Source organism: Macrotis lagotis, chromosome 3, assembly GCF_037893015.1.
Source record: "Macrotis lagotis isolate mMagLag1 chromosome 3, bilby.v1.9.chrom.fasta, whole genome shotgun sequence".
Taxonomy (NCBI): domain Eukaryota; kingdom Metazoa; phylum Chordata; class Mammalia; order Peramelemorphia; family Peramelidae; genus Macrotis; species Macrotis lagotis.
In genome coordinates, this window is record NC_133660.1 from 287,459,668 (window position 1) to 287,487,329 (window position 27,662).

A 27,662-nucleotide genomic window follows, 5' to 3' on the forward strand; every position below is an offset into this window, starting at 1 on the left:
TCTAACTCTATAATCCTGAGAAGGGGAAGGGAACAAACATTTATTAAGCCCCTTCTATTCCCAGGCAGCTAGTGGGCAATAAGGTGGAGTAATAGATAGAGAACTGGTCCTGGGGTCAGGAGGACCTGAGTTCAAATTTGACCTCAAACATTTACTAGCTGTGTGACCTTGAGCAAGTCATTGATTGCCTTGCATCCAGGGCCATCTCCAGTTGTCTTGATTCAGGTCTGACCACTGGGACCCAAATGGCTCTGGAGGAGAAAGTAGGGCTGGTGATTCTGTGCAGCCCCCCCTCCCTCAAATCCAATTCAGATGCCTGGCCTCACCTCCCTAGTATCACAGTCTTCTTCGAGAATGAAAGACAAACACGATGATTTCCAGGCACTGTGCTAATCCCTTTACAAATCGTATCTCATTTGATAATCCTAAAATCTTATAACTTCTTGGTGACTATAAAAATGAAAGGTTTGTATTTGATGACCCAGGGGCAGGGGTTCTTAACTTGGGATCTGTGAATTTATGCCTTTTCAAAAATGATTTCATTAGTAGTCATCCTATATATTTTGTTTTACACATTTAGAAGCATTTTTCTGAGAAGGGCACCATAAGGCTTCAACAGACTGTCAAAGAGCTCCATCTTTTCCAATTTACAATCTCTTCCAACTCTCAATCTATGGGGTTTTGCTCTCTCTGTGCCTCAGTTCCCTCATCTGTAACCCCTCTGTAATAACTTTAGAATCCCTGTTTAGGGTCTCTTCTACCTCTAAATCTATATTAATGATTCTAAGAGTCCCCAACCAAACCCTCCTTCCTCTCCAGCTTGGATCCTTTGAGGACTGTGGGAAGCAGACAGAGATGACTTGGGCCCTCGCTGGAGAGGGGGGGTGCTGGGGGGAGGGAGTTATGAGCTTGGGTTTGCTGAAGCAAGAAGAGAGAATAACTCACGCTACCACCCCCTCACCCTCTCCACAAGCTCCTTTTGTTAACATTTAGGCAGATTTAGATGCATCCACATATTGTTTATTGCAGAAGACTTCACCTTAACCACCCCCCAATTCTTCCCCCACACCAGTGACTCACATTAACACACGTGCCCACATGGTCCTCCCAAGGCTTCAGCACACCAACGAGAAACAGCATCACTTCACACACAACACACACATACACACACACAGACACACACACACACACACACACACACACACTGAAAACCTGGAGCCATTACATCAAATCTGAGAAAAAGCCATTGCAACATTGCAAGTCTAATCGCCAGCCCAAGGAGCATCCTGGCTTGGCCGTCTGGCCCCCAAAACAAAAGCGACTCAGAATGTGGAGCAGAGAGCTCGGGAGCTGAGATGATCTCCAGAGGGAGGACTCAGATTGCTCCATTTTCTGAACCTCAGAATCATGGTTCCCACAGCAAGCAGCCCCACTGCCCCAGGGGGATGGGGTGGGGTGGGGGGACCATCTTTCTAGTGCTGACAAGATGAGGACCAAGAAGCCTGTCTGCAGGGTGTATGTGTGTGCAAGTAGGATACATGTGTGTATGTACTGTGAATATATGTATATGTGTGTATTGTACAGGTTTGTGTGTGCTGTGCATTGTGTTCCTGTGTTTATGGTGTGGGCTTGTGTGCATCGTGCATGTGTGTATGAATGTGTTCACATGTATTGTGTCGTGTGTGCACGTGTGTATTGTGCCTGTTTGTGTGTTGTGCCTGTGTGCAGGTATTATGCATGCATGTGTGTTGTGTGATGCATGCTTGTGTACGTGTGTGTATTGTGTTTGTGGGCATGTTTTGTGTACATGCATGAATGTGTGTGCAGTGCATGTGTGCTTGTATGTGTGTGCATGCAGGTATTGTGCATGTGTGTGTGTGCATATTGTATGCTCATGTGTGTTGTGAGTGCATGTCTGCACTGTGGCATGTCTCTATGCGGTTGCCTCATGCCCGTGTGTCTGGGCACACCCAGGTCTCTGGGTGCATCTCCAGCCAAGGATCTGTCAGCATCTTTTGTGCTTGTGTTGAGGTCAGCATGCAGATATCTATGTGTGTGTGTGTCTCGGTGTTTGTGAATGATGGGACACACGTGTGGTGAGTGTGCATAGAATTCTATGGGAATGCTTGTGGCGATGCTGAACCTCCATGAATATAAGGGAACGAGTAAGTGTGGGTGAGTCATTTAGCCAGTCAACTACTCTGATTGTTTAATGTGCTTTGGGTTTCAACAATGTTGATGATTACTTCAAGACGGTAATTCTATGCATTTTATTTAATGCATTTAAAAACATTTCAACCCCACCAACCCAAATGGGGTCATGAAGAGTCAGGCACAACCAAAATGACTGAATGATCACATCATGGACCAAACACTGTACAAAGTGCTAACATGACCAAGAAAGGAAAAAATGTGGCCCCTGCCCTCCAGGGGCTCAGAGTCTAAGTTTCATACAGAGCAGAATAGAGGTAACCCCAGAAGTAAGGTTCCAGCAGGATGGGGGAAGGGAGAGACCAGAAAAGTCACCTACTGCCCCCCAAAAGTGGGGTTTGAGCTGAGACCTGAAGGAAGCCAGGGAAGCTTAGAGGCAGATGTGAGAAAACCTCCCAGGACTGGAGGAGAGCCAACAAAGGCAGGGAGGGAGTCCCTGGAGAGAAGGTTAGATATGACTACAATAGAAGAATTCTAACAGATAGGAAGGATTACAAAATGTAAAATGTCCAAAAGGGAACTTCAGATTTTACCCTGGAATCAATAGGGAGTCCATGGAGTTTATTGAGGAGGGAAGGGTGCCATGATCAGACATCTGTTTGAAGAAAATCACCTTGGCAGCTGAGTAGGTAATGGGCTGGAATGGGAAGAGACTTGAGGCAGAGATCAACGAAAGCTTTCATGCAATCATTCTGCTATGACAGGGGAAGTAGAATGGGGGATCAGGGGAATCCTGCAGCTACAGCTTTCTGAGATTTCAGTAAAGCATTTATTAGACAGGTTCTCTCTTGCTTTCTGTGGACAAGGTAGAGTGAGGTGGGCTAGAAAATTAGATGGATTTAACTACTTTATAATTAGCTGGGTTGGGAACAGCAACATGGGGGGCTGATGAACAACCTTAATGAATTTGTTCATTCCATCAGTGCAACCATCAGGCACAATTTGGGGAGATCTGTGATGGAGAATGCCATCTGTATCCAGAGAAAGACTGTGGAGTTTGAACAAAGACCAAGGACTATTACTTTCAGTTTAGGAGAAAAAAACATTATCTTATTATGTAATATTGCAATCTCTTTATTTTTCTTCCTTAAGGATATGATTTCTCTCTCATCACATTCAGCTGAGATCAATGTACACCATGGAAACAATGTGAAGACTAACAGAATGCCTTCTGGGGTGGGGAGGGAAGCAAGATTAGTGGAAAATGGTAAAATTCAAAATAAAATATTTCTAAAGAAAAAATAATAAACTGGGTTGGACTGCTTGAATGACTAAATCCAAAGATAATCATTGATAGATTGATGTCGCCTTGGAAGGGCACCTCTACTGCAATGCCACAGGGACTTAAAAACATTTTTTTTTAACAATCATTTGGCTAAAGACCCAAATGATTCATTTATTGAATTTGTAGATGACACAAAGCTTGAGGGTATGGTTATCACATGAAAGAATCAGGATGCAAAAATATCTTGGAAGGCTGGAGTGTCAGGCTAAATCAAATTGATGAAATTTCATAGGGACAGAGATATAAGGTCATTGATGGGTTCAAAAAATCAACTTTACAAGTACAAAACAGGGGAGGCCTAGTTAGAAAACAGTTCCCAGGGCCTTTGGGAGACTGAAAGATCAATGACTTGATTGTGTGCTTTGGCAGTCAATAACGCCTAATCTGTTCACAGATTCCATTTGGTTGTTGTTTTTGTCCTTCATTCTGGAAAAGGACCATGACAAGGGAAGGTAATGTCATGACTAGCACTTGGAATTAAGTGAGGCAGAGCTGTGCAAAGTCACCAGCCTCACTCTCTCCTCTGGAGCCATTTGAGTCCAGTGGCCAGACACAGATCAGCACAACTGGAAATGACCCTGGCATTCAAGTGTCCAAGACTCACATGGCCACATGGAAAGGTGGCAGTGTACTCTACTGTGCTCAAGTCTCACCTGGGGTTCTGTGCTCAGTTCGAGATATTATATTTTAAGAACAATAAGCTGGGAAGTCTGTAGGAGGCTAACTGAGACGGTAAAAGGCACGCCGTATGATAATCAATTGAAAGAACTGGTCCTCTTCAGCTAGAAAAAGACTGGGGGTGGCATGGTAGCACTAATGATGTCTATCCTGCATTCATAAAGAAGAGCATCAGGGAGATGATGTCATGCCAAGCAAGTGAATTGGATTTGAGTGAGTGGGGGGCTGGGCTAAGTCACCCACCTCACTTTCTGCTGGGGAACTATTTGGGCTCAGTGGTCAGATGTGAATCAGAACAACTGGAGATGGTCCTGGATGCAAGGCAATCCGGGTTAAATGACTTGCCCAAGGTCACACAGCTAGTAAGTGTTCAGTGTCTGAGGCTAGATTTGAATTCAGGTCCTCCTGACTTCAGAACCAGTGCTCTATCTACTGCACCACCTAGCTGCCCATAGTACCCTAGTTGAAGGTCTGCCATGTGGAGGAGGCAGCTGGGAAGTTTTGGAGCCTAAAGACTAGAATTAGGAGTAGATGGTGGGAGATACAGAAGCTTATTTGGGTGCGACGTCAGGAAAACTTCCTAGTGATGAGACCCATCTCAACCAAGGCAGAATGGGTTACCCCAGGAGGTGTGGGGCTCCTTCCACCCAGAACTCACGAGGCAAAGTCTGAGGGACATCTTATTGGGGATCTTGGGGATATCAAAGTAGGAATTCATGTGGTGCCCTCAGGACAGGGTGGAGACTGAATACTGACCCAGGGAGAATCAGACCCATGATTTCCTACAGAGTGTACTACCTCATGTTTTTGGCAGATAATAGGGGAAACTTTGGTGACTCACTTGTGCTTGGGGGATATGGAATCTGTGAATAGGAGGGAAGCAACTGCTTAGCCAGGTCCTTTCACTGGTAATAGCTTTCCGCCCAAGTGGATGACCTATCGGATGCATTGTCTGAAGGTCAGATCTCTTGGGTCCTATTGGTTTGGCAGTACAGTGAGAAGGGACATCTCTGACCTTCCCTACCCTTAAGAAAATCCCTCGGTTCAATCGCTAAACATTGAGTAATGCCTTCCTAGGACCTCGGCTAACTCTTCTAGAAAAATGTCACACTCAGAGTGAGGCACTGGGTACAAGGGAAGAAGCACAGGATGGGAATCAGAGTTTCTGACCCCCTAAATCCTGGTTCTGTTTTTTATTGCTTGGATGGAACCTCATGTCAGCTCTTTGCCCTCTCTGGTCCCATGGTTTCTTCCTCTGTCAGATAAGGGGAGTGGAATAGATGAGCTTCGAAATTCTTTCTAATGGAGAATTTCATTCTGAGAAAGTTTCTTCCCTCGTCTGGACCTCTGTAAAATAAAGGGTTTAGACTACTCAGTCTCAAATTCAGTGACTGCAGTCACTGAAATGGGGACATTGGTCTCCCCAATATGTGCCTAGAACTTTGTGGTATACACATTCACAGACTCAGAGAAATGACCAGTTTGGCTGGGATCTGAAAGATCCTAAACAGAGATCTAGAGATTAGCAGGGAGAACTTTAAGATCATTCAGCCAAACCCTTCATTTGACTGAGGGGGGGAAACTGAGGCCAAAAGAGAGAAGGAATCACCTTACCCAGAGAATAAGTAGCAGAATCAGGATTTGATTCTGATTAAAAATTTGAGGTCTTCTCATGATACTGTACTGTCCAGGAAACTGAGGCCCAGAGAGGGAAAGGGACTCGCCCAAGGTCACCCAGCAAATTTGCATTTGTGGTTTTCTGAAGAAGGATGTGGGTGTGTGACATTTGATGCAGACATACTATATTATTGCAGCAAGCCCTTAGGATGGCTCTGCTCCATCCCTCATGCCTCACCCAAGTCTGCAAAGGTGTGCAGCTCACTCCAAAGGATCTGGGAGTGGGGGTGGACTAGGCTGTCCTCCTTACAAGTCCAGTGATTCCTAGTGCAAGCCTGGTGGGAGGGTGGCATCTGCTAGTGACCCTGGACAAGTCATTCAGCCCTGTTTTCCTCTCTTTCCTCATCCATAAAAAATGAGCTGAAGAAGGCAATGGCAACCCCTCCACTATTTTTTAACCCCAAATGTGGCCACAGAGTGTCAGATACAACTGAAAAAAAATGACATAACAGCAAGTATTTACAACGGTAAGGCTAAGAAAGAAAGAGCCTTAGACTACTAGCCCTGGGCTATGATCCTGACCTTGCCACTAATTTCCTGTTTGACTTTGGAAAGTCATTTCCTTTCTTTGATCCCCAGGTTTTCCCTCTGTAAAATGAGCTAAGTTGACTAGGTGATCTCTCAGGTCCTTCCTGGTTCTGACCTTCTATGCGCTGTAGGACTAGTAGCTAAAGCAGCAACACTTAAGGTTTGCAAAATGTGTTACAAACGTAATTTCATTTGATCCTCATTAATTAGAAGGTGCTCCTTCTAAGCCCATTTTATAGACAAAGAAGTTGAGACACCAAAAAATTAACTGCCTTGTCTGTGGTTTTACAATTAGGTAGAACTTGGGGTTGAATTTGAACTCAGGTCCTCCTGACTCCAAGTACAGCCTCATTTCCCAGTCGTATTGCACTGTTGCATCCTGGGATCTCTATTAGCCATGCCATTCGAGGGTCTAAGGTCCTTCTAGCTCTGAATCCTGATTGTAAGTCCTTTCCTGTTCAGACATCCCATGTTCTAAGGTTCCTCCCAGCTTTCACACTCTTTAAATATGAAGATCCCTCAAAATGTTGACGTTCTGTGCTCAAAGCTTTACTATCCAGTTCTAAGATTATATGTTTTAAGATTTCTTCTAGCTCTGAATTTCTAAGTTCTAATGTCCTTCCTAGTTTCACATTCCTTATTCTAAGGTTCTCCCAACTCTGACATTCTATGTTCTAAATCCCCTTCCAATTGGATCATATTAAATTCTGGGTTCTAAGCTCCCTGCCAAGCTCTGACATTCTCTGTTCTAAGATGCCTCCTATCTTTAACCTTCTATGTTTTAAGATTCCCCCAAATCTGACATTCTTTGTTCTAAGCTTCTTTCCATTCTATGTTCTGTGTTCTAAGCTCCCTGCCAATTGACATTCTCTGTTCTGTGTTCTTCAGATCGCTTCTCCTTTGAGAGTCACCAAACCACATTCTGGTCCTTCTCTCCCCCCCACTCCCCTCCCCTCAGCTCTGAGATCTTCTGACTTCAACTGTTCCCATATGAATCTTGGCTCATGAAGGCAGGACTCTTTCTGATGGGGAGGAGGATGGCTCCTCACAATGCCCGCACATCCCGAGGAGTTTTTGGACCCTGACTGGGCAGTCACATGCCTGCTTTACCCAATCTGGACCCAAAGAGCCAGATGGCTCCAGAAGGAAATGGTCCAGCAGATGGCCAGTTTCAAGGCTCCTCCATGCAAGTAGCCAAGCCAAATGAGTTCCTCTGATTCCAATTTTAATAAGTCAGTGACGAGAGAGCCCTATGCTTTTCAGGCTCAAAATATTTTTAGATGCAGAAAGGAAGAAGAGTTAGACTCTCAAAGCATGAAAGGGATGCTAATGAATGGCCTAACTCTCTACCTTCTGGCACATGGAAGCCCAAGGAAGAATCTTGAGCCCTGGTGTCCCATTCATTAGTTGACCAAGATATAAACCAGGATCACCGACTTTTAGTAAATCAGGATAATCTCTAATGTTCCTTCCAAATCCATAAAATATTTCTGCTAGGCATAGAATTCATTGACAATTTTTTTGGAATTGTGTTGCAAGATGCTATGATAATAATAATTAATATTTCTAGATTTGCAAATAACTTTACGTAGATTATCTCATTGGATAATGATACTCCTCCCTAGGAGGATGGGGGTTCCAGATATTATTGGCTCCATTTTACAGAAGTAGAAATTGGTTCTGAGAGAAGTAAAATGAGCCGTTCAAAGTCTAAGGGGTATGAGGCATGGATTTGAGCTGACATCTTCTTGACCTGGAGAGGTTTTTATCTCATTGCCAAGTTATATCTCAGCTATTCCCCAGTCCCTGGGAAGGACAGAATGACTTTTTCTGGAAATGCCCCTTCTTTTTTACAGAGTGGCTTTGCTCCTGTGGTCTTCCATGCTAGGAATGGGCACTCTGCTCCCTGGTTCAATTCCTACTCAAGTGGGTACAATGTTAGCCTTAGAACAGGCTAAACCTGAGTTCCAATTCTGCCTCAGAGAGTTACCCACGATAGGCGTTGGGTGAGTCACTCAATTTCTCTCTCTGATTTTTCATCTCTAAAATCAAGGGTCCAAGGTCTCCAATCCTCTAACTCCCTTTAAGGTTCAACTCACTTCCTCATGCAGCACCTCCCCATAAGAGAAAATGATCTTTCCTGTCTTTGGATTCCCTCTAGCTCTTTATCTGGTCCCTTCCCGAACACAAATCTTTCTCCCCCTTACATCACAGTTACCAGTATATGTATTCTGTCCCCCATGTTGGACTATGGTACCATCAGATTTAGAGGTGATGAGATGGAGAAAGCACTCAATCTCCCTTACTATTTTACAGATAGGGCAACTGAGGCTCACAATGGTTAAGTCAAGATCATATAAGTGGTTAATAATATAATGCAAAATCCTTGGCTTGATATCTAACACTTCCTTCCTACCCCACTCACTCCTCCCTCCCTTTCCAGTCTTACTTCATATAGGTTCCCTCATAACTTTTCAAGAGTCGATATCTTACGATGTTGTTCAACAGAACTCTCCTGCCCATTGATTTTATCATCTGCAACCATCCCTAAACTGGGCTTACCCAAAGGTCAACGTTTCTACAATTCTTCTAAACTGCCCTCTCTACCATTATCATGGTTGTCATTGTCACAAAGTTAGAACCAGCAGGAACTGGGGAAGAGACCTAGGTCTCTTCATTTTAGATGCAGAAATGGAGGAAGGGGAAGAAGGAAATAAGCTCATAGCATGTGTTAGGTGCTGTCTAAGCACTTTATAATTCTCCCTCATTTGATCCTCCTAGAGATTTATGCCATTCTCCCTGCCTTATAGTTGGGGAAACTAAAGCAGACAGCAGTGAAGTGCTCAGGGACAGACATCTACTAAGTATCTGAGGTACGTTTTGAACTCAGGTCTTCTTAGGCTCACTTCTCTGCCTATTATGCTATCTTGCTACTTCCAAAGAAAGTATTCTGTGACCTCTCTTTGTTGTCTCCACTGGATGCTTTCTTGCCTCACTTGAGCCTCTTAAGACCCCCAGTCCAGGTGCCTACACACCTTTCTTAAAGTTCCCGGCTGCTGGGGCTCTTTCTGATTCCTGATCTCTACCCACACATGCCCTGTTTCATCTTCTTGGGGGTTGAGGCTCAGGGACTATTTTCATTTTTGCCTTTCTGGCCCCAGGACTTGGCACAGTGCCTAGTATGCAGTAAGCACTTAATAATTTTTTGATTGAAATGACTCTCAAATAAATGAGAAGATAGCTCAACTAAATGTGTAGTCAGATTTTTTTTCAATGATTCAATTGATCATTTGTTTATTACATTTCATTTGTTTTAGTTTTAAAAAAAAGTTTCATTCTGAGGGTTGACAGTGGGAGGGAGACAATAGGATTTAATTGTTATAAGAACAAAAGATATCAATGAAATTTTATTTCGATTTTTAAAGAATTGTGCTGAGGACCCAGCCTCTGCTGAGCTAAATATGATATGTCCCAAGATGTTATTTCTAGAGGTTCCAAGAATGTTGATGATTAGAACACCAGGCTTTCATTCCAAAGAGATGATGAGGCTCAGGCAGAGGCCCAAAGGGGAGATGCCATGGGCAGGGAGTGAGCTGGGTTGGGGGGGGGGGGGACTGGTTTGAATTCCCAGATGGAATTTCTGGCATCCAGATAGCAGGATTGTGGACCCCCTCGGACCCAAGGGCAGCTCCTCCAACTCATGCTCTCATACACTGATGGATGGTGTGCTCTAGGAGCTCCCCCTACACACACACACACACACACACACACACACACACACACACACGCTTAAACACACGCAACCCTCCATAAAAATAGGGTGGATTTTTAAGGAAAGTCTACTATAAATAGTAACATGATAAATGTCAGCAAATGGAATGAAATACTATCATGCCATAAATTGACAAAGGAGCTGATTTGGATGGGGGGGCAGAGTGCAGAAGCAGTTTTTAAAGGAAGAATAGAGAACAGAAGGAAATTCAGAAAGAAGAAGAAACAGGTCAGACACTTCTGAAAGTAACACGTAGAATTTAAAATAGGCATTCTTAAAAAATCAAGCAATGCAAAATGGAGGGTCGAGGCCCCATACATAGCCCTCTGGGTTCTGCTGGGGCTATTTAAATGTCCTTTTGTGTTTTTTTCTTTAATTCAGATTTGTAAAATTACTTTTAAAAAAAGAAAAAGAAAAATCTGATCAGAGAGAGAGAAACGGTGGGGGGAGGGAGAAAGAGGGGGGAGAGAGAGATGGAGACAAAGAGGGTGAGAAAGAGAAAGAGAAAGAGAGAGACAGAGACACAAAGAGAGAGACAGAGACAGAGACAGAGACAGAGAGACAAGACAGAGACAGAGAGAGAGAGAGAGAGAGAGAGAGAGAAGACCACAGCTGAATTGTATAGTATCTCTTGTTTCTTGGCAGATAAAGCATGAAAAATTCTATTTCCAGGTATGGCCAATGTGTTGATTTGTTTTGCTTGATTATAATTTATTTGTTAATAAGAAGGAACCAAGTTAATGGAGGATAAGAGAGAAGAAGAGAGGAAAGAAGGAAGGGAGGAAGAAAGAAAAAGAAAGAAAGGAATGAATGAATGAATGAAGAAAAAGAAAAAACAAATAAACAAAACATTTTTTTAAATATACACAGAAGAAAACAAAAATCATGTCAGGAGACACAAAGAAGCAGAACAATTGTGTTCCTCCTTTGTTAAAGCTATCAGGCACTTGCAAAATCAAACGATAGGTAACAAAATCATGAGTTCACATATAAGCCTGTTCGCCTTTCTGTTTTTTGAAATGTTCAAGTCTTTTCATTTGTGCCTCTTTATTTGATAATAAAAAGAAAATTTGAAAAATAAGTGTGAGCAATGCCATTAGCCATCAAGGGGTCATTGGGGCAGGGCAGAAGACAAGTTCTGCAGTCAAAGAGCCACCGTCAAGCCCCCGCTCTGTCACTTCTTGCCTGTGCCTACATCAGACTCATTGGGCCTCTATTTCTTTGTCTGTAAAATGAGGAGGCCTAGAACCCCAGTTCCTGCTGGTTCTAACTCTGTGACAATGATGACCATGATAATGGCGGAAAGAGCGGTTCAGAAGAATTGCAGAAAGCGCAACCTTGGGTAAGCCCCCAGCTCAGTGATGATCGCAGATGATTAAAAACCAATGGGCAGGAGAGTTCTGTTCAACATCATCGTAAAATATCAATTTGAACCCCTACCAATTACGCCGGTGGCTAAAATGAAACGTCAGATGAACTCTATTCTGTACAACGAATATGGATCTTAAACTATCCTTGAAAACTCAGCCAGTGTCTGTATTGGAAACAGATTCTAACAGTGATTCATGAAAACTGAAGAGAGTCAGTCCACAAACCTTTATCCTTCAAGCAGTGCGCTAACCCTTGGGGAATTGCAGATAATTCTGGCTCAAGCAGCTCACGGTTTAATAAGAGAGACAACATGCCAATAGCTCTGCCAATGTATAGATAGTGGCAGGGTAAATATGGTGAGGAGGCAAGGTGGGGTGGGTTGGGGAATCTCAATGGCAAGGCACTGGAAGTGGGCAGAGATTACAAAGGAGAGCAGGAAAGGCCTTCTACACAAGAAGGAATTCGAGGTGAGTCTTGAAAGGATCTAGAGAAACTCCAAAGAGGTGGAGGGGGGAGGTGTAGGAAGGAGATGACCCCATTCCAAAGACTCCATCTCCAAGAAGATGGAATGAATCCAGATCCTGGGACATGGTACCCTTAAGAGACTATAGCACCCACTGCCTTATCGCTTTAGATCTGGTTTTGTGCTCTATTGACTGGTCCCAGTTGGCCCCTCGTTCCAGGAGTTTATCAGCTCCCCCTATAATAGAAGGGTTTCCCAGATGAATGAAAGCCTGAAGCATCTGCAGAAGGGGGCCACTCAAAGTGGAGGACAGACCACAGAAGAGGCAAAGATTATATGGCAGATGACTGTTCACCTGTGGATAGGACTCGCTGATCTCTGAGGTCCCTCAGGCTCAGGGATTCTGGGATTAAATATGCAGATATCTGGATATGCAGACCACCAGACACAAATGGGGGTCATTCCTACCCCCCCACTAGTTACACAGGCTTCAGCCTATTCAAATGGAGTGTTCCAGGACCTAAAGACAGTGGGAGTGTTGAGGTGTAATTGAAAGAATTAGTTTTGGAGTTAGAGGGTTCTGGGGTTCAAGTCTCACTTCTGGCAGTTAGTACCTATATGACTTTGGGCAAATCAAGCCACTTCCTGAACCTCAATTGCTTCATCTGTCAAGGGAGAACAGTTGAACTTGGAATCTCCAAAGGTCTCTCAGTTCAAATCATCTGAGGTTTTGGAGAATCCAAACTCTCTCTCTCTCTCTCTCTCTCTCTCTCTCTCTCTCTCTCTCTCTCTCTCTATCTCTGTCTCCTCTCTGTCTCCTTCCCTCCTTTACTTGCTCCCTCTTTCCTACTACTATCTCATTCTCTCCTGTCTCTGTTTCTTTGAGTGTCTCTCTCTCTTACTCTCTCACTCTCTTTCCATCTCTATTCTGTCTCTGTCTCTCTCTTCCCTCCCTAACCTCCTCCCCTCTCCCCCTCAAAAAGATATTTTTCATCTTCTAGGAATTCTGGCTGGAGCCTGTGAAACCCAAGGATAAAATCTCCTAAAGAGGAATGATGGGAATCACTCAGCACCTGGGCAGGAAGTTGACCCGCATGGCCAGACACCATTTTGTAATTCAGCTCCTCCCTTGGTCCACCCACACACAAAAACATCCTGACTCGTGCTGAGATTGTGGGTGGGGGTGATGGACTAAGTTGGGGTGGCTTATTTCTGAGGCCTCAGGTCCTCCAGGTGCTATTTAGGCAGTGGTTCCCATAAGTTCTTAGCATGGGTCTAACTCAGAAATTCCCCTGAGGGCACCAACTCTGTTTTGCAGAGGTGTCATACCAGAAATAAGATGCAGTGAAAGTTCTCTCCTTACTAGCAATGACTCCCCCTTTCCTGGGATAGGAGCAGAATCCGAGGCTCACTGGGGCAGATCTCCTCTGTCCCTTCCTCTCCACGCTCTAACAGCTTCCTCTCCACCCATCATCTTGAGTCAATTCAACAGGGCACATATTCCTTGGTCAGACCAAGGTCACCATCACCCCTTAAATTGGGACATAAACATCGCTGTTCCTTCACCCAGGGGTGTGAGATGTCCTTTCTGAGGGTAGGCTTGGCAAACTCTTTGGTAGTCTGGCATAAGAGGAATGATGGCTTCCAACAAAGGAGGAACACTTGAAGTCTAGAAAAATGCTCCCGATGGATTTTATAGAATAGTGTCTATTGTAGCATTGTTATACTTTCTATAATAGAATACATTATTGATATATAATATGTTATCTCATTTATATGTACATGCCTGTATATTTTCTGACATTATCAAAAAGGTTTAAGGCTTTGCAAAATACGTTACATGTTATCTCAGAGATCCTCACAACAACCCTGGGGAGGCAGGTGCTTTTATTAACCCCAATTTGCTGATAAAGAAACAGAGACCAACGGAGATTGAGTCACGTGCCCAGGGTCACACAACAAAGGAGACTGGCTGAGCTGGAGTCTTCCTTATGCTCTTCCCAGTGCTCTGTGACTCTCAGTTTCTTTGGTCATTTGCTGTTCCCTGGCTTCTCCTGATGGTTCATCTAGGGTACCTCACTTCAAAGTCACCTCTTTTTCAATGGGGATGGGCACTAACTCATAGGACACAAAACCTGGAGTGTTGGGTGGTTATTCTTTGGTTGATAAGAATCATGACAGAGTTTCTTGGGGCCTGAGGGCAGGGGTCCCACTTAAATATTGAAGAAGACTACACAGGTTTTAGGAGAGCTGGAGCTGAAAAGGACCTCCAAGGCAAAATAGTCAATCCAATCTGTTCATTTTACAGATGAGTAGACTGAGGTCCAAATGAGACAGCAAGAGAGAAAAGAAGAGCCCTAGTACAGAACAGGGGTGTCAAGATGGCCAGGTTCATCTCTCAGCTTGGCCAATGATTCAGTTTGACGTGAGTAGTAAGTCACATACCCTTTCTGAGACTGTTTCCTTCCCTGTAAAATGGGGGAGTTGGATCTTGAAAGTTCCTTTTAGTTCTGAGATTCTATGTTCTAAGGTCCTTCTCAGCTTTGACATTACATGTCCCACCCTATAAGCTCTCCAGTGAATTCATCTTTTGTCTAATCTTCCGGTATTTCTGAGGAGCTTCCTCATGTCCCTTACCACATCTTGTTCTCTCTTGTTACATCCATCCAGACACAGACTGGCCATGAGGTCAACTTTGCTCTTCCGATATCTCTCCTCAGTTTGTTGGCCATTATTGGAGAGGATGGAAATGATAAGCTTAGATAGTGGCTGCCAGCAGAAAGAAAGCAGATGGGCCTTCCCCCAGTGACTAGACTGATAAAGCTGTCCCTTGTTTTATTCTTCTCCGGAGGAAGAGAACAAAGATGGGATAATGTGGTTGGAGACTCTGACCATCATGGGCCCATGGAAAAAGAGTTGGATTTGAGGATTGAAGTCCAGAACTCAGCCCTGTCACTGTGACCAGCATGACCTTGGAAAATGTCCTTTCTGGCCTCCACTTCTTTCTCCAAGATAAAGAGGTTATGGAACTAACTTCTAAGATCTCTTCCAGCTCTAAATCTAGAAAAAAGATAGGTCAAGGCTTGGGAATTTGTCTGATTGTCTTTCTCTCCTGAGGGAAGGTTTACCAGCTCTCTTAAACCATAGGCCCAAGTTTTTTGGTTTTAAATTCCTACTTGCCCAAAGTAACAGGAATATTGAACCTAGGACTTCTGAAAACATGTTTTCTTTTCATTGTGCCACACAATGTAAGCTGATGGTGAATTCCAGAGTAGAAGGACAGATGATTCTAGGGTTGGGTAAACCAGGCACCAAGAATCTCCCCTTGAAAGATGGATGGCATTCCATTGACCCCTTCCTGAGTCCCCATTCTCATCCCAACTCCAACAGGCTTCCTGCCCTGGTTCTGAAAAAGAAAATCTCTGAAGCATATAGACTCATGAAAAAACCCATAGAATTTCTGGAAGAAGACAGGAGTCATCGAGTCTCATCCACTCATTTTTGAAATGAGGAAAATGATGCCCAAGGAGCCGAAGAGATTTCAATTAAAAAGCATTAATGGGGGGCATCTAGGTGGCATAGTGGATAAAGCACCAGCCTTGGAGTCAGGAGTACCTGGGTTCAAATCCAGTCTCAGACACTTAATAATTACCTAGCTGTGTGGCCTTGGGCAAGCCACTTAACCCCATTTGCCTTGCCAAAAAAAAAAAAAAATGCTTCCTTTGTGCCATTGGGAAACCAAAAAGAGACAAAAACACAGTGTCTATCATCAGGGAACTCACATTCTATTGACTTGCCCAAGGGTACCCATTACAAAACAAAGTAATGATCTAGACCCCAAAACCAAACATCTGACTCCAAATCCAGAGCCATTCCACTGCCCCAAGTTGGCATGGGATGCATTCGCCTTCTCCTCAATCCCTCTCTAACCTCCATTGCTCGGTATGTGATCTAAGGAATGAAGAAACAAGGTCAAGGTGAGGCCTCACCAATATGCAAAGTTGACAAAATATCTGTTCTCTCCAGCCAACCATCCATCCATCCATCCATTTATTCATCCATTCTTCTATCCATCCATGCATTAATTCAGTCATCCATTCTTTCAACAGTTATATTTATGCAATATAGACCATGTCCTGACTCCCGGGGAGAGTGAAAGTTTCAGTAGCATAGGGTCTTTGACCCCTACAAGTCTAATAACAGAACTTTCATTTCCCCTTTTTAGGTAAACATGCATGGTTGTTAATTCCCTGGGGGGAACCTCCAGGAAACTTCTCTTGCCTAATCTTCCTTGGCTTCCCACCCTGACTCCAATTCTTGGGCTTCCATCCTGTTGCTCCCCAACAAATACCTTCCTACTACTGGGCTCTTGCTTTGCCTAGGCTCGAGCCTTTTTTGCCCAACTCAGTATGTACCACAGGATACTCTGAGAGATAAGTCTCTTCACTTTCGGGAGTCCCAATCTGATTATTAAGAGTCCCCTGAGTATTTAGATAGGGCTTTCAGATTCCCTGGGTAAATATTGTCTGGCATCCTTGGGGGTTGAAGAGAGGTGGTGGCGATTAAGAATACAATTTGAGTTAATCTCATTATTTTCATGAAGAAAATGGAGCCTGGGAAGACAAAGGGAACTTGCCCAACATCACACAGCTATTGAGTTCTCTGCCCCCAGACGAGTGGCTTGTCCATCTACCACAATAGATAGTTCAGAAATAGAAATAATGACATCAAAATAAAGAGGCAGGATGTGGTGAGTTCTACCAGGGTAGGAACAGCAATTGGTGACCCTGTTCATCCCCAGAGAGAGTCAGGGCTTTAACTCTATGCTCAAGACAGAAATGGCCCATTCCCTTCATTTGAGTGCTCAGTATTAGGAAGACCCTGTCTACTCCATTCTCATCTCTATTTATGTCAAAGACTTCCTTTGAGCCAAGTCAAGCCAACAACCATTTAGTAAGCATCCACGCTCCTCCAAGTCAAGCCTTCAATATTTCTTCAGTTTCTCCTACGAGTCAATCAAACTCAAGCTAGGGTGCATTTATTGAGCGCCTAATGATACAAAGAAAGTGAAAAACAGTTTCTGCATCAAAGAGCTCTTGATTCATGGGTTGACTGTTATCTATGCTGTTCCTAATCAAAAATAGTGACAGATTTATAGCTTGTCAGTGCTGAAGGGGCTCTTTGTCCCACCATCTTATTTTACAGAGGAAACTGAGACTCAGAGAGAGGGAAAGGACTGACAGGAAGCAGAGTTAGGGTTCAAACTCCAATAATGGCGGTTGATTGAACATTCATCCTGTTATAGCCCACTGCCTTCCTTGCCTGGGTTTGGGTGATAGTGAGAACTCCCTCCCTCATGACAGCCAACCCAAGAACCATTTCTGAAACATCCATCTATGAAGGTCACGTGGCTATTTCGTTTCATAACACCCTTCAAACCATAGCACCCCTTTCACACAAGAGGTGGAGACAGCAAAGGGCAGACCCATGAACACCAGTGGAACAACTCTACAGACCACAGGGTCAAGATCCTGCTTTCCCACACCTTACCGCCTCTTCCTTCCACACCCTACCAAAGATAGTCTAGAATATCATCTGTGAACTGACCTAAGGGTGCATCTGGGAAAACCACGGGAAGGTAGAATGGTTACCAGGAACCTTCACCAATGAAGACTATTCAACTCATACTGTCATCTGCTCTTTGACAAGGAAGACAGAACTCACCCTTTCTGGCTTTGTTCTCCAGTGCTCTTTTCATACATTCTCTGTCCAGTCCAACAGAAGCCTGCTAGTTACTATACACACAATTCCATCTCACACCACCTTTGTCTTAGAGGTTCCTGGAAGACATTCTCTCCTCCTCTCTACCTTGTGGAACCCCTTCTTCTTCCTTCAAAGCCAGCTTAGGCACCATCTTCTACACAAACCTTTCCTGATTTCCTCCCAATTATTAGCAGCACCCTCTCTCTTTTGAGATGACTATATTAACTGGTATATGCTGCACGCTCCAGTAGAATTCCACCTTTCTAAAGATAAAGAATATTTCTTTTGGTTTGTTGAATAGATTCTAGCAACATTTCCTTAATGTCTCTTAAGCAACATTTTAAAAAAATTTTTTGACTTTTGCAAGGCAGTGGGGTTAAGTGACTTGCCCAAGGTCACACAGTTAGGTAATTATTAAGTGTCTGAGGTCAAATTTGAACTCAGGTCTCCCTGACTCTAGGGCCAGTGCTCTATTCACTGTACCACCTAGCTGCCCCTTAAGCAACATCCTTAACACTTTTCAGGAATGATTTTTCACACTGATGTCTACTTTTTCCAACTATAATTTACTCATATGTTTGTGTTTTTATGTATGTAATGTAGGTTATATATGTAGTGTATTTTATGTTTCTAATTATGAAATTTAAATTCAAATGCAAAAATCTCAAGTCTTTTGAAGCCAAATTACAAAATCCTTTTTCTGACCTCTCTTTTCTCATCAGAAAAAGCTTCATTTCTTTTTGTCTAGTAAAAAAACACAAAAAAGAAATCTTCAACACAACTTCAAAAAAAACATCAAAAGAATCAAAGGCTTGGTAGATGAGTGCTGAAAGCATACTCAGAGTTCATACTGTCCAACTCTGCTGCCATTTTACTAAGAAAAGAGATCAAGAAGTGACTGGCTCCAAGGCCTCAGTTAGCTTCAATGCTTCTTGAACTCAGATCATCTGCCTCCAGAGTCAATATTCTCTTCACTATGCCCCTCTATATCTTCCTCATAAAAAAAAGGTTTGAGTTTAACTAGGACATGAAGGAAGCCAAGGAATAATCCAATCTAGGGGGTCTCAGTCTTTTTTGTATTCCTGGTTCCCCTTTGACATTCTAGTGAAATTTCATCAATATTTTAAAAATATGTTGCCTTGCCAAAGGTTCCTCCTTTGGCAGGACCAATTTATTCAATCCTGAGAGGAGCCAGGAGGTGCCATACCCTTTCTTTTTCTTCTCTCTCCCATGTGAACTCTGCACAACATCTCAAGGTCTCCATTTCTTATTTGTGAAATGAGGTTCATGGTCGAAATTAGCTGGCAGGTTGTATGTGGATGTGTTGTCTCCCCTTAGAGAGTAGGAGGGCTCTGTTTCATTTTGGGAATTTGTATCCCCAGTGTCCAGGACTGTTTCTAGAGCTTGCATATTTGTGACTGATTAGACATAGCAGAATTTGAACTCTGTACCTCTGATACCAAATTCAATATTTTTTGAGAGGAAGCAAATCTATTGGCAACCATAGTGTAGTTTCCTGCCAATGCTGGGCTCTTCCGACCTGGGTTTCAAACTGATAAAAGTGTCTTGGAACTGAAAAAAACTTTCATCAGTCAACAAACACAAGCATACAAGGAAAGGCAAAGCCCACCCTGCTCTCCTAGCTCATGGTCCAAGACAACCCACAAGCAGCTATGGATAGGTACTACCGGAGATCGACTCAGAGGGACGGTCCTCAGTTGAAGCAGGGGGGGCAGAAGTTTATCGTATACAAAGATTGGATTTTAACTAAGACATGAAGGAAACCAAGGAATAATCTAGTCTAGGGTTCTCAAACTTTTTTGTACCCCTGGGGCCCTTAGTGGAGCCTCTTGATCCCATCTCAGAAATGTACTTTTAAATACATAAAACAAAATGCAAAAGACTACAGAAATATGCATATTGGCATTCATTTATCAAAATGCTCATTTTTTTAAAAAAAAATTCATGGACTGCAAGTGAAGAATCTAGTCTAATCCCCTCTTTTTAAAGATGAAGAAACTGAGGACCAGAGAGATTGATTCAATTGATTTCAATTGAACCAACGTTTATTAAGTGTATAGAGCTCCAAGAGAGATACAAAATTTAAATGTTTTATTTTACTACTCTCCATCCTGATGGAACTGACAGTCTAATAATAATAATAATAATGATGATAATGATAATAACTCCTAGATAAACCTCTTTTACAGAATACTTTTTACCCAGCCATCTCACCCCAAAGAGGTTAAGTGACTTGTCCAGGTAGATTCAAACCAAGATCTCCTGGTCCCAGCCTAGCCACACTTTGTAGCCCAGAAGGCTAATACATTTTAAAACTTGATAAGACAAGCTATACAGACAAGAAAGCAAATAAATGTTGAGTCCTGGCAGGACTCCTGAAGCAGATGGGGAGACAGGGAATGCCAGATTGAAGCAACTAATGGGGTAGCAGGTGCCCTCATTGAATATCCCAGGAAACGGGGGATTGATCACGTTTTGGAACTGATATTTAACGGAACATTTAATGGTTCTTAGAAACTTGGCTGAGAATTGCCATGTTGTTATCATGAGCAATGGATCAATGGATCTGAATGTAAATAGAGGGAAGAGGCCCTGGGCTGAGAGTCTGGGGTCTGGCTCTGCCACCCAAATGCCTGCCCTCCCTTCCTTCCTTCCTCCCTCCCTACCTTCCTTTCTCCTTTCTTTCTATCTCCCTCCCTCCCTTCCTTCCCTCCTTTCCTTCTTCCCTTCCTTCCTTCCTTCCTTCCTTTCTTCCCTCTCCCTGTCTTGCTTGGGCTTATAGCATAGTGATCACTCATAGAGCGGACCTCAATGCTAATTACTGCAGTTTAACCAGCTTCATTTCTCCTCTTCTGGTTTGGTTCACCTCTTTTCTGGCAGCCCGGTGTCCTCTGCTCCTGGAGGCTCACCATATTGGTGCTGGGCATAGTGAGGAAATACAATAGGCCTCAGCCACACCACAACTCAGAACTCCTGGACTCACACAATCCCCCAGCTTCCACTTCCCCAGTTTCAAAGATGCTGCCTCTTTCAACGCCCCAGGAGACTGGAAACCCACTGAGGCATATGGACAATTCTTCTCTAATCTAGTCTCACAGAGATGCTTGGAGCACCAGGAAATTAAACCTGTCCTATAGCCAGAATTACATACTTAGCCTGGATGGATCTGAAACAAGACTCAAACCCAAGGCTTCTTGGCTGCAAATTCTCCCTTTGCTAAACTGGATTAATTCAATATTTAACCCCCTTCCCCAAGATAGGAGAATTGACCATCTCTTTCCTTTAAGAGTTTTTTAAAATTTCATAAATACACATGAAAAGTCAATTACATAAAAGAACAAAGACTTGGTAAATGAAAAAATAGTTAACATTTTTTAAAAAGGAAAAGTTGCCGCAGCCGGGTGGGGGTGGGGGGCTCTTACCTCTGAACCTGGCCGCCCACTCAATACCAGAACCCCTTTCCCCACTGCCACACTGCCCTCATGGCCACTCACTCAACACCAGAACCCCTTTCCCCACTGCCACACTGCCCTCATGGCCACTCACTCAACACCAGAACCCCTTTCCCCACTGCCACACTGCCCTCATGGCCACTCACTCAACACCAGAACCCCTTTCCCCACTGCCACACTGCCCTCATAACCTGGCCACTCACTCAGATCAAGAGTGACCCAGTTTATCTCCCCTCTCCTTTAGCAGTCTACCCTTATTAGTCCCCAGAGAAGGCTCAGCTTGGCTTCCTGGCCAAGTGGGCAACTGGAAACCACAAACTGACAGTCCAGTCTCATTTGTCCTTCTTTCCTTGTGCGTGGCAATAACACCTAGGACCTTGTTAAGCATCTTTGTATCTCAGTTTCCTCATCTGTAAAATGGGAAGAATTAGTTTTATAGGATCATGGATTCAGAACCCCAAGAGACCTTAGAGAAAACCTGTCTCCCAGGCCTAAGGAAAGATCCATTTCTAAGTAATAATTAAATATCATTCTGGCTTATTACAGATTTTCCTTATTGTTATTCCCATAGCTTTTTCTCCTAAAGACCAGACCTTTCTACAAAATGTTCAGACAGCAGCTGTAGTGCCCTCCATTTTCAAACAAAGGAAGAGAAGGTAATAGGAGCCTCCAAAATGGAGGACAGAAAGCGCAGAGACTCAAAAAACAAATCATTTCTTCTCTTTTTTTCTCCTTCAGCTAATTCTGTACCTTTTCATCATCCCTATGGTTTCTAACCCTCAATCCTTGGCCTTGGGCCTCTCTCGGTGAACTTTCATGGGACCTCTAGTTCAAATGCATCTGGCTGTGGGACAGTCAACCAGTTACCAGGCTGACTGATGGCAAATCTAAAATAAGAGATGAGACATTGTGGAGGGGCGTCATAGTCAGATGATCCCCGACTTGTTCCCCATAGATGTAAGGCCCAGTGTGATGAGTAACATGTAATGGCCATTTGTTCTCGAGAGGATCACTCTCCTAAGAAGAGATAACACACATATAAGAAGATTCAGACAAACCTATCCTGTCCTATCCGATAGCTGGCATCATATATAGAGTTGATTGATCTGATAGTAAGAATACAGGCTTCTCCTCGCCACCATTAACTCGTTGGGTTGACTGTGAGTCACTCTTTTTTGAGCTTCGATTTCTCAAAGCAAAATGAGGACATTGAACGAGATGTTCTAAGGTCCTTCCTTCCCAGCTCTGCTATTCTTTTAATCCAGGTTCTCCCAGCTCTGGGACTCTCTGTTCTAAGGTCTTTCTCAGGTCTGACACTCCCTGTTCTAGGGTGGTCCCTAGTCTAACATTTGATATTCTATGTTTTAAGATCCCTTCCAGTTCTCACATTCTATATTCTGTTCAAAGGACCAATTATGAAGCTGCCAGCTGACAGAAAGGCAAATAGGTTCAAGATGCAGAATTAATCAAACATTTCTAGTCATGATCAACAAAAGAATTCCTTCCATTTGTCCTTGTCTTTTGGTTACAAGGGTTAGGTTTTTCTTTTTGTTTTGTCAAGGCAAAGAAGTGGTAGAGGAAAATGAACTTATGAACATCATTGAACAAATTAAATCAAATCAAATAAATATTCAGCATTCAATATTTTGAGGTCCATTTCATCTTGGACGTTCTATATTCCAGGACCCCATCCAACTGTCCCCAGTCTGTGAAAGGGAAAGAAATATGACTCCAAAGATAGGCCAAAAGAAAACACTTGGAGCTCAGTTCTCAGAAATTCTTTCATCTCACTCTGGGAAGCAGGGATGAGATTCTCAGAGTTGAAAAGGTATCTACACATCCAAGTTTACCTCTCTTACGGCACCCCGGACCCTTAGGATTCATGATGGCTCAGGAACCCACACTTAACAATTTTTGACATTATCCATTTGCTCTATAAATAACATGTTATCTTTAAAGAAGGCCCCAAATCCCACAGGTAGGGATGAGGTGACTTTAATTCCATTGATGGGATATTTCCTGTGTGTTAAGTGTGGAGATAGATGCTCTTACCTTTTCCTCCCTCTCCACAATTGAACCTAGATTTAACCACAGGATTACCTGAGGCCCTCAGTTCTGGGGGTGCCTGGTCAGAAAGTTGAGGGTCAGAGACAAAGCAACAAAGTCACTTCAGCTACCCAACAGATGTGGGGAGCGTCCCTCGGCTCACCAGCTCAAGGCTTAGCAGCTTTCTGGCCTTGGCATTGGATCAGGGGACTTACAAATCTGGGGCAGGTGACAGAAAGGACTGAAACCCAGACTTCAAGTTCTCCCTGACTCAGCCTTGAACTAACTAGGTAAATTCAAGTGAGCCTCTTAACCTCTATGAGCCTCAGTTTCTTCACATGTAAAATTGTGTGCAGGGTGATAATCTTGCATAGGAGTAGGTAGGAGGAACTCTGTAAAAGAAATGCCATGTCCACAAATTGGCACCAAACACCTTCCTACCCAACAGTCCCCAATCACCACATTCCTTAATGATTATTTTTGCCATTCATCACTCGAGGTTTCTTTATTATCTAATAATGTATCTGCAGAGTCCTCCACAATCCTCCTTTGGTCCCAGGGTCTACCAGTGCTAACCCCAGTACTAACCTGCTCAGTTGTCAGGGAAACTGAGGCACAATATAGTAACAGCCCACATTTGAACCTTACAAAGGATGGAGGTTCAGATAGGGTGAGTGATTTAGCTCAGGTCATGCAAATAGTTAAAGAGACCAGTTAGCTCTGGGTGGTCCCAGATTCAAACTTGCCCCTGAGACTGCTCTGGGGGAAGTAAATTCATTTCCCTTCTTCTTCCCCCAAAGTGTGCTTCAGTTTCCTCATCACTCAGCTATGACCATTCCCATTTGAAAATTAAAATTCAGTCGACTCATTTTGAACAATTACTAAACAAGGTCAAGAGGTGGGTGGTGCCGGGTAAAAAAAAAATCCAAATTCAAAATGAAGACCATATGAATCCAGGCAGGAAAGAGAAATGTCTCCTGGGGACCAAGGCCTACTGAGTGAAAAGATGGGGAGGGAACGGGCAGGGAGAGTAGATTCATGGGTGATGGAAGGCTGACAATAGCCTCCCAAAGAGTTAGCAAAGACTGAGGTCGGGAGCCGAAGGATTGCTTATAAAAGGTATTACCCAACTCAAGTCAACAAGAGTATCCTTAGAGACGATGTGTGCTAGAACCCGGATCCCACAGAGACAAACACAGAGGAATCCAAGCCTTCAAAGGGCTTCTAGTTAACTGGACAGTTGGTGGCAGAGAAGCAATGCACCAATAGATGAATAAATATAAAATTTATATCAAAGAAATAGAAGTCATTTCAGTACAAAGGGGATGGGGCACCAGACTGAAAAGACTTCCTGGGGGAAGCGATGTTGATGCCGAAGCTTGAATGAGGGACTCCAAGACATTTGGGGGAGTAGGGAAAGTCTTCCAGGCATGGGGGCAAGGAGGTAGAAGATAGAATGTGAGGATAGCAGCAGAAAGGTCTGGGGTCTTAGAGGACCCTAATGAATGCTTAGAGGCTTTGCCCCAGCAAGATGGCTAATGGTCCTTATTAGGCATCACCGCCATATTAAGCATCCTGGAAGGTGTTTTATCACCGAAGTTACTTTTTACTAAGATGGAATGACTGGTGGCTGTTTTCTCTTTTAGTTTTGTTTTCTATAACCCTGTATATACTTGAGGGGCTTCAGACCCTGCTCTCACAGAAAAGCCTGGATCCCTCACTGCTCCCCAACTGAGACCTCTCATCCCACTCTCTTTGGATACCTTCTGGGAATGATTCTACCCCAATCTTATTATCCAGGCATACACACACACACACACACACACACACACACACACACACACACACACACAATTGCTATCACAGGACACCCCTTCTGCTTTCTCCTATCACTCAAAAGATACATATTTGATGAAAACAAACCCCAAGTCTGAAAATTAGAGTCTACAGTATCTGCCTCGAATAGCAAAATTCTACTATGAATGCCAGTTCCTGCTAAGAAAAATCTTTCCCTCTGCGCACTTCCCTCAAGGGTCAGCAAATCCATTAGCAGGGTCAGATTATCCCTTTACAGCAAGGGCCCAGGGGGGCCATCATTTGTATTGCATTGTGGAAGAAGAAGTGAGCAGGGGGGAATTGGATCAGCAGTAACCCCAGCTCTTATCCACTCAACCTCCTGGCTCAGAGAAGATGCCCCATGATCCTAGGGCTCAGGGAGGATAAGTCCCCTCACATGCAGAGCGCATAGAATGGCAGAGCTAGACAGGGCCTAGACAAACTCAAGTCTGACTCCATTTTTTAGAGGAAGAAATCGAGGCAGAGAAACAGAGGCGCTTACCCCAAGCTCAGGCACCAAAGAAGGGACCGTGCTGGGTTCCAACTCAAGGCCTGAGACTATTCAGGGTCTCTATGTCATGCCGCCTCTCCATCTCGGTGGCCCCTTTCCCCTAAGACTCTTCATCATCTCCTCCAGCATGGAGAAGCAAAGAAAAGCCTGGACCTGACAATCAGAGAATTATAGATCCCATCCCTGCAATTCAGGCTCTGTGTGACTGAGGCTCTATTGAAACTCAATAACAAGCCCTGAAAATGATGGATTTAGAATGGCCTGGATTCTCAAGCTTTCACTGGTCAATCCACAGCCAGCCAGAATACTTCCCCTTTGGTTCTTTCATATTTTCTCAGTCAGCAGGTACTAAAAGTAGACCCAGTATTCAATGGGGGCTTGTGAAATTTTTTTGAAATTTAAAAGGAGTCCTTATGGGGTGAGGATCATTGGGGTAGAGATTGACCTCTAGATTCAATCAATGAATTACCAAATATTTAATAAGTATCTATGGACCAAGGCCCATGCTAGATGCTAGGACAAAGTAGACGCAAAGACAAAAGTAAAACAGCCCTTGCCCTCAGGGAGCTTCTTCTCTAACACAGGAGACAACAGGTACATAAATATAAATATGGAGAATAAAGATAAAGAGAACAGATGTTATCACCCCCAAAATAATAAAAATACTCTCAAAATCCTGTAAGCCTTTTACTATTGCTATTGGCGTTACTCCTATCTTAAGGTATTGTCCTTGCTCTGAATCACACCATCCACACAACCCTCCACAGCTCATGGATCCTCTCAGCTCCTGCTATTTCCTCCCCCAGATTTCCCTCTCTCTTGTCTTTTTCAATCTTTCCTTTGGGGGGGGGGTGTTTTGTATTGTCTCCCTCTCACCTTCTAGAAGGTTGGGCCTAATAACTACGCAAGGTGCTTCCTCCAGGGGAGAAATGGAGGACAAGGGTAGGGGATTGGAGGGATTTGAAGGATAATAGAGCAAGGTGCTCTGTCTACCTGGTTCAAGCAGGAAGATCCCTTGGTGCTAAGCTGCTGAGGGTCAGCAGTGATGATGGGATGCCTGCCAGTCCATGACTGATCTGGTACCTCCCCATCAGCTCAGTTCATATCGGGACTTTGCTAAAGAGACTTTGCCCAACCTTCCTTCTCCCTAGAGTTGAATGCCACAAAGATAGAAAATGGGTTTAAGAGGAAAGTTAGCTATGCATGAGCCTTGAAGCCTCCCTTCTCCCCAGGTAGAGGGAGTACAGGCTGGTGGTGATGTGATTATCTAAGGTGGCTCCTATCCTGGGACACCAGAAGTGATGGAGATCAGACAAACCAAATCCATTGGACTAAATCCTCAGAGATCAAAAGTTCTGAGCAAGAGCAAGCAGAGTTTTGGAGAATAAGAGGAAATGGGTGCAAAGGGAGGAAAAATCCAGAAGAATTGGGTACCTGAGATAACGGCCACCAGGCAGCCAATGATGGCAATGAGAAGCAGCATGTCTGGTCCCAACTCAGTTATCTACACCAGCCGGAGAAAAGAACCATCCTGAAGAGAAACAAACTCTTTCCTCCCTCTTCCTCGTTTTCTCTTCTTTCTTTCTTTCCCTCCCCCTTCCTCTTTTTTTCTATCTTTGCTCGCTCACTCTCTCTCATTCCTCAGTGTCTTTCTCATGCCTCTCACTCTCTGGCTTGTGGTTTTTGGTCTCCAGGAAGCTGGGTCGGTGACATACGGGAACCCCAAGCCAACACTGCGCAGCTGCCCCAGAGCCCCAAGTGACTTGAGATGCCTCAAGAGGCGGAGACCAGGAAAGGTGAATGAGAGAGAGAGATCTGGGGAGAAGGAACTATCTGAGTAAGGGGTGACAGAAAGTGATGGGTTCAGATCCTACCTCTGCTCCTTGTCAACTGCCTATAGACATTTGTTAAATGCTCTTTATGGGCTATGGACCATACCGAACAACAAATGTGCTAAATGTGACCATATCCAAGTCATTTCCCTACTTTCAGCCTCAGTTTCTACTTCTGAAAAATTAAAGAGAATACCAATATGCCTCCTATCTGAC

At 43.8% G+C, this 27,662-nt stretch overlaps 1 protein-coding gene across 2 annotated transcripts in view; it reads right to left on the reverse strand.

Annotated features, from left to right (window-relative positions):
* CD6 (CD6 molecule) overlaps positions 1-27,335 on the reverse strand; it is a 44,960-nt gene extending 17,625 nt beyond the window's left edge. For both annotated transcript variants that reach the window (XM_074231367.1, XM_074231366.1), the window contains exon 1: positions 27,049-27,335. In XM_074231367.1, coding sequence (XP_074087468.1) covers positions 27,049-27,097 — 49 coding nt within the window. In that variant the 5' untranslated portion in view covers positions 27,098-27,335. The remainder of the gene's footprint in view (positions 1-27,048) is intronic.
* Between the last annotated feature and the right edge of the window lie 327 nt (positions 27,336-27,662).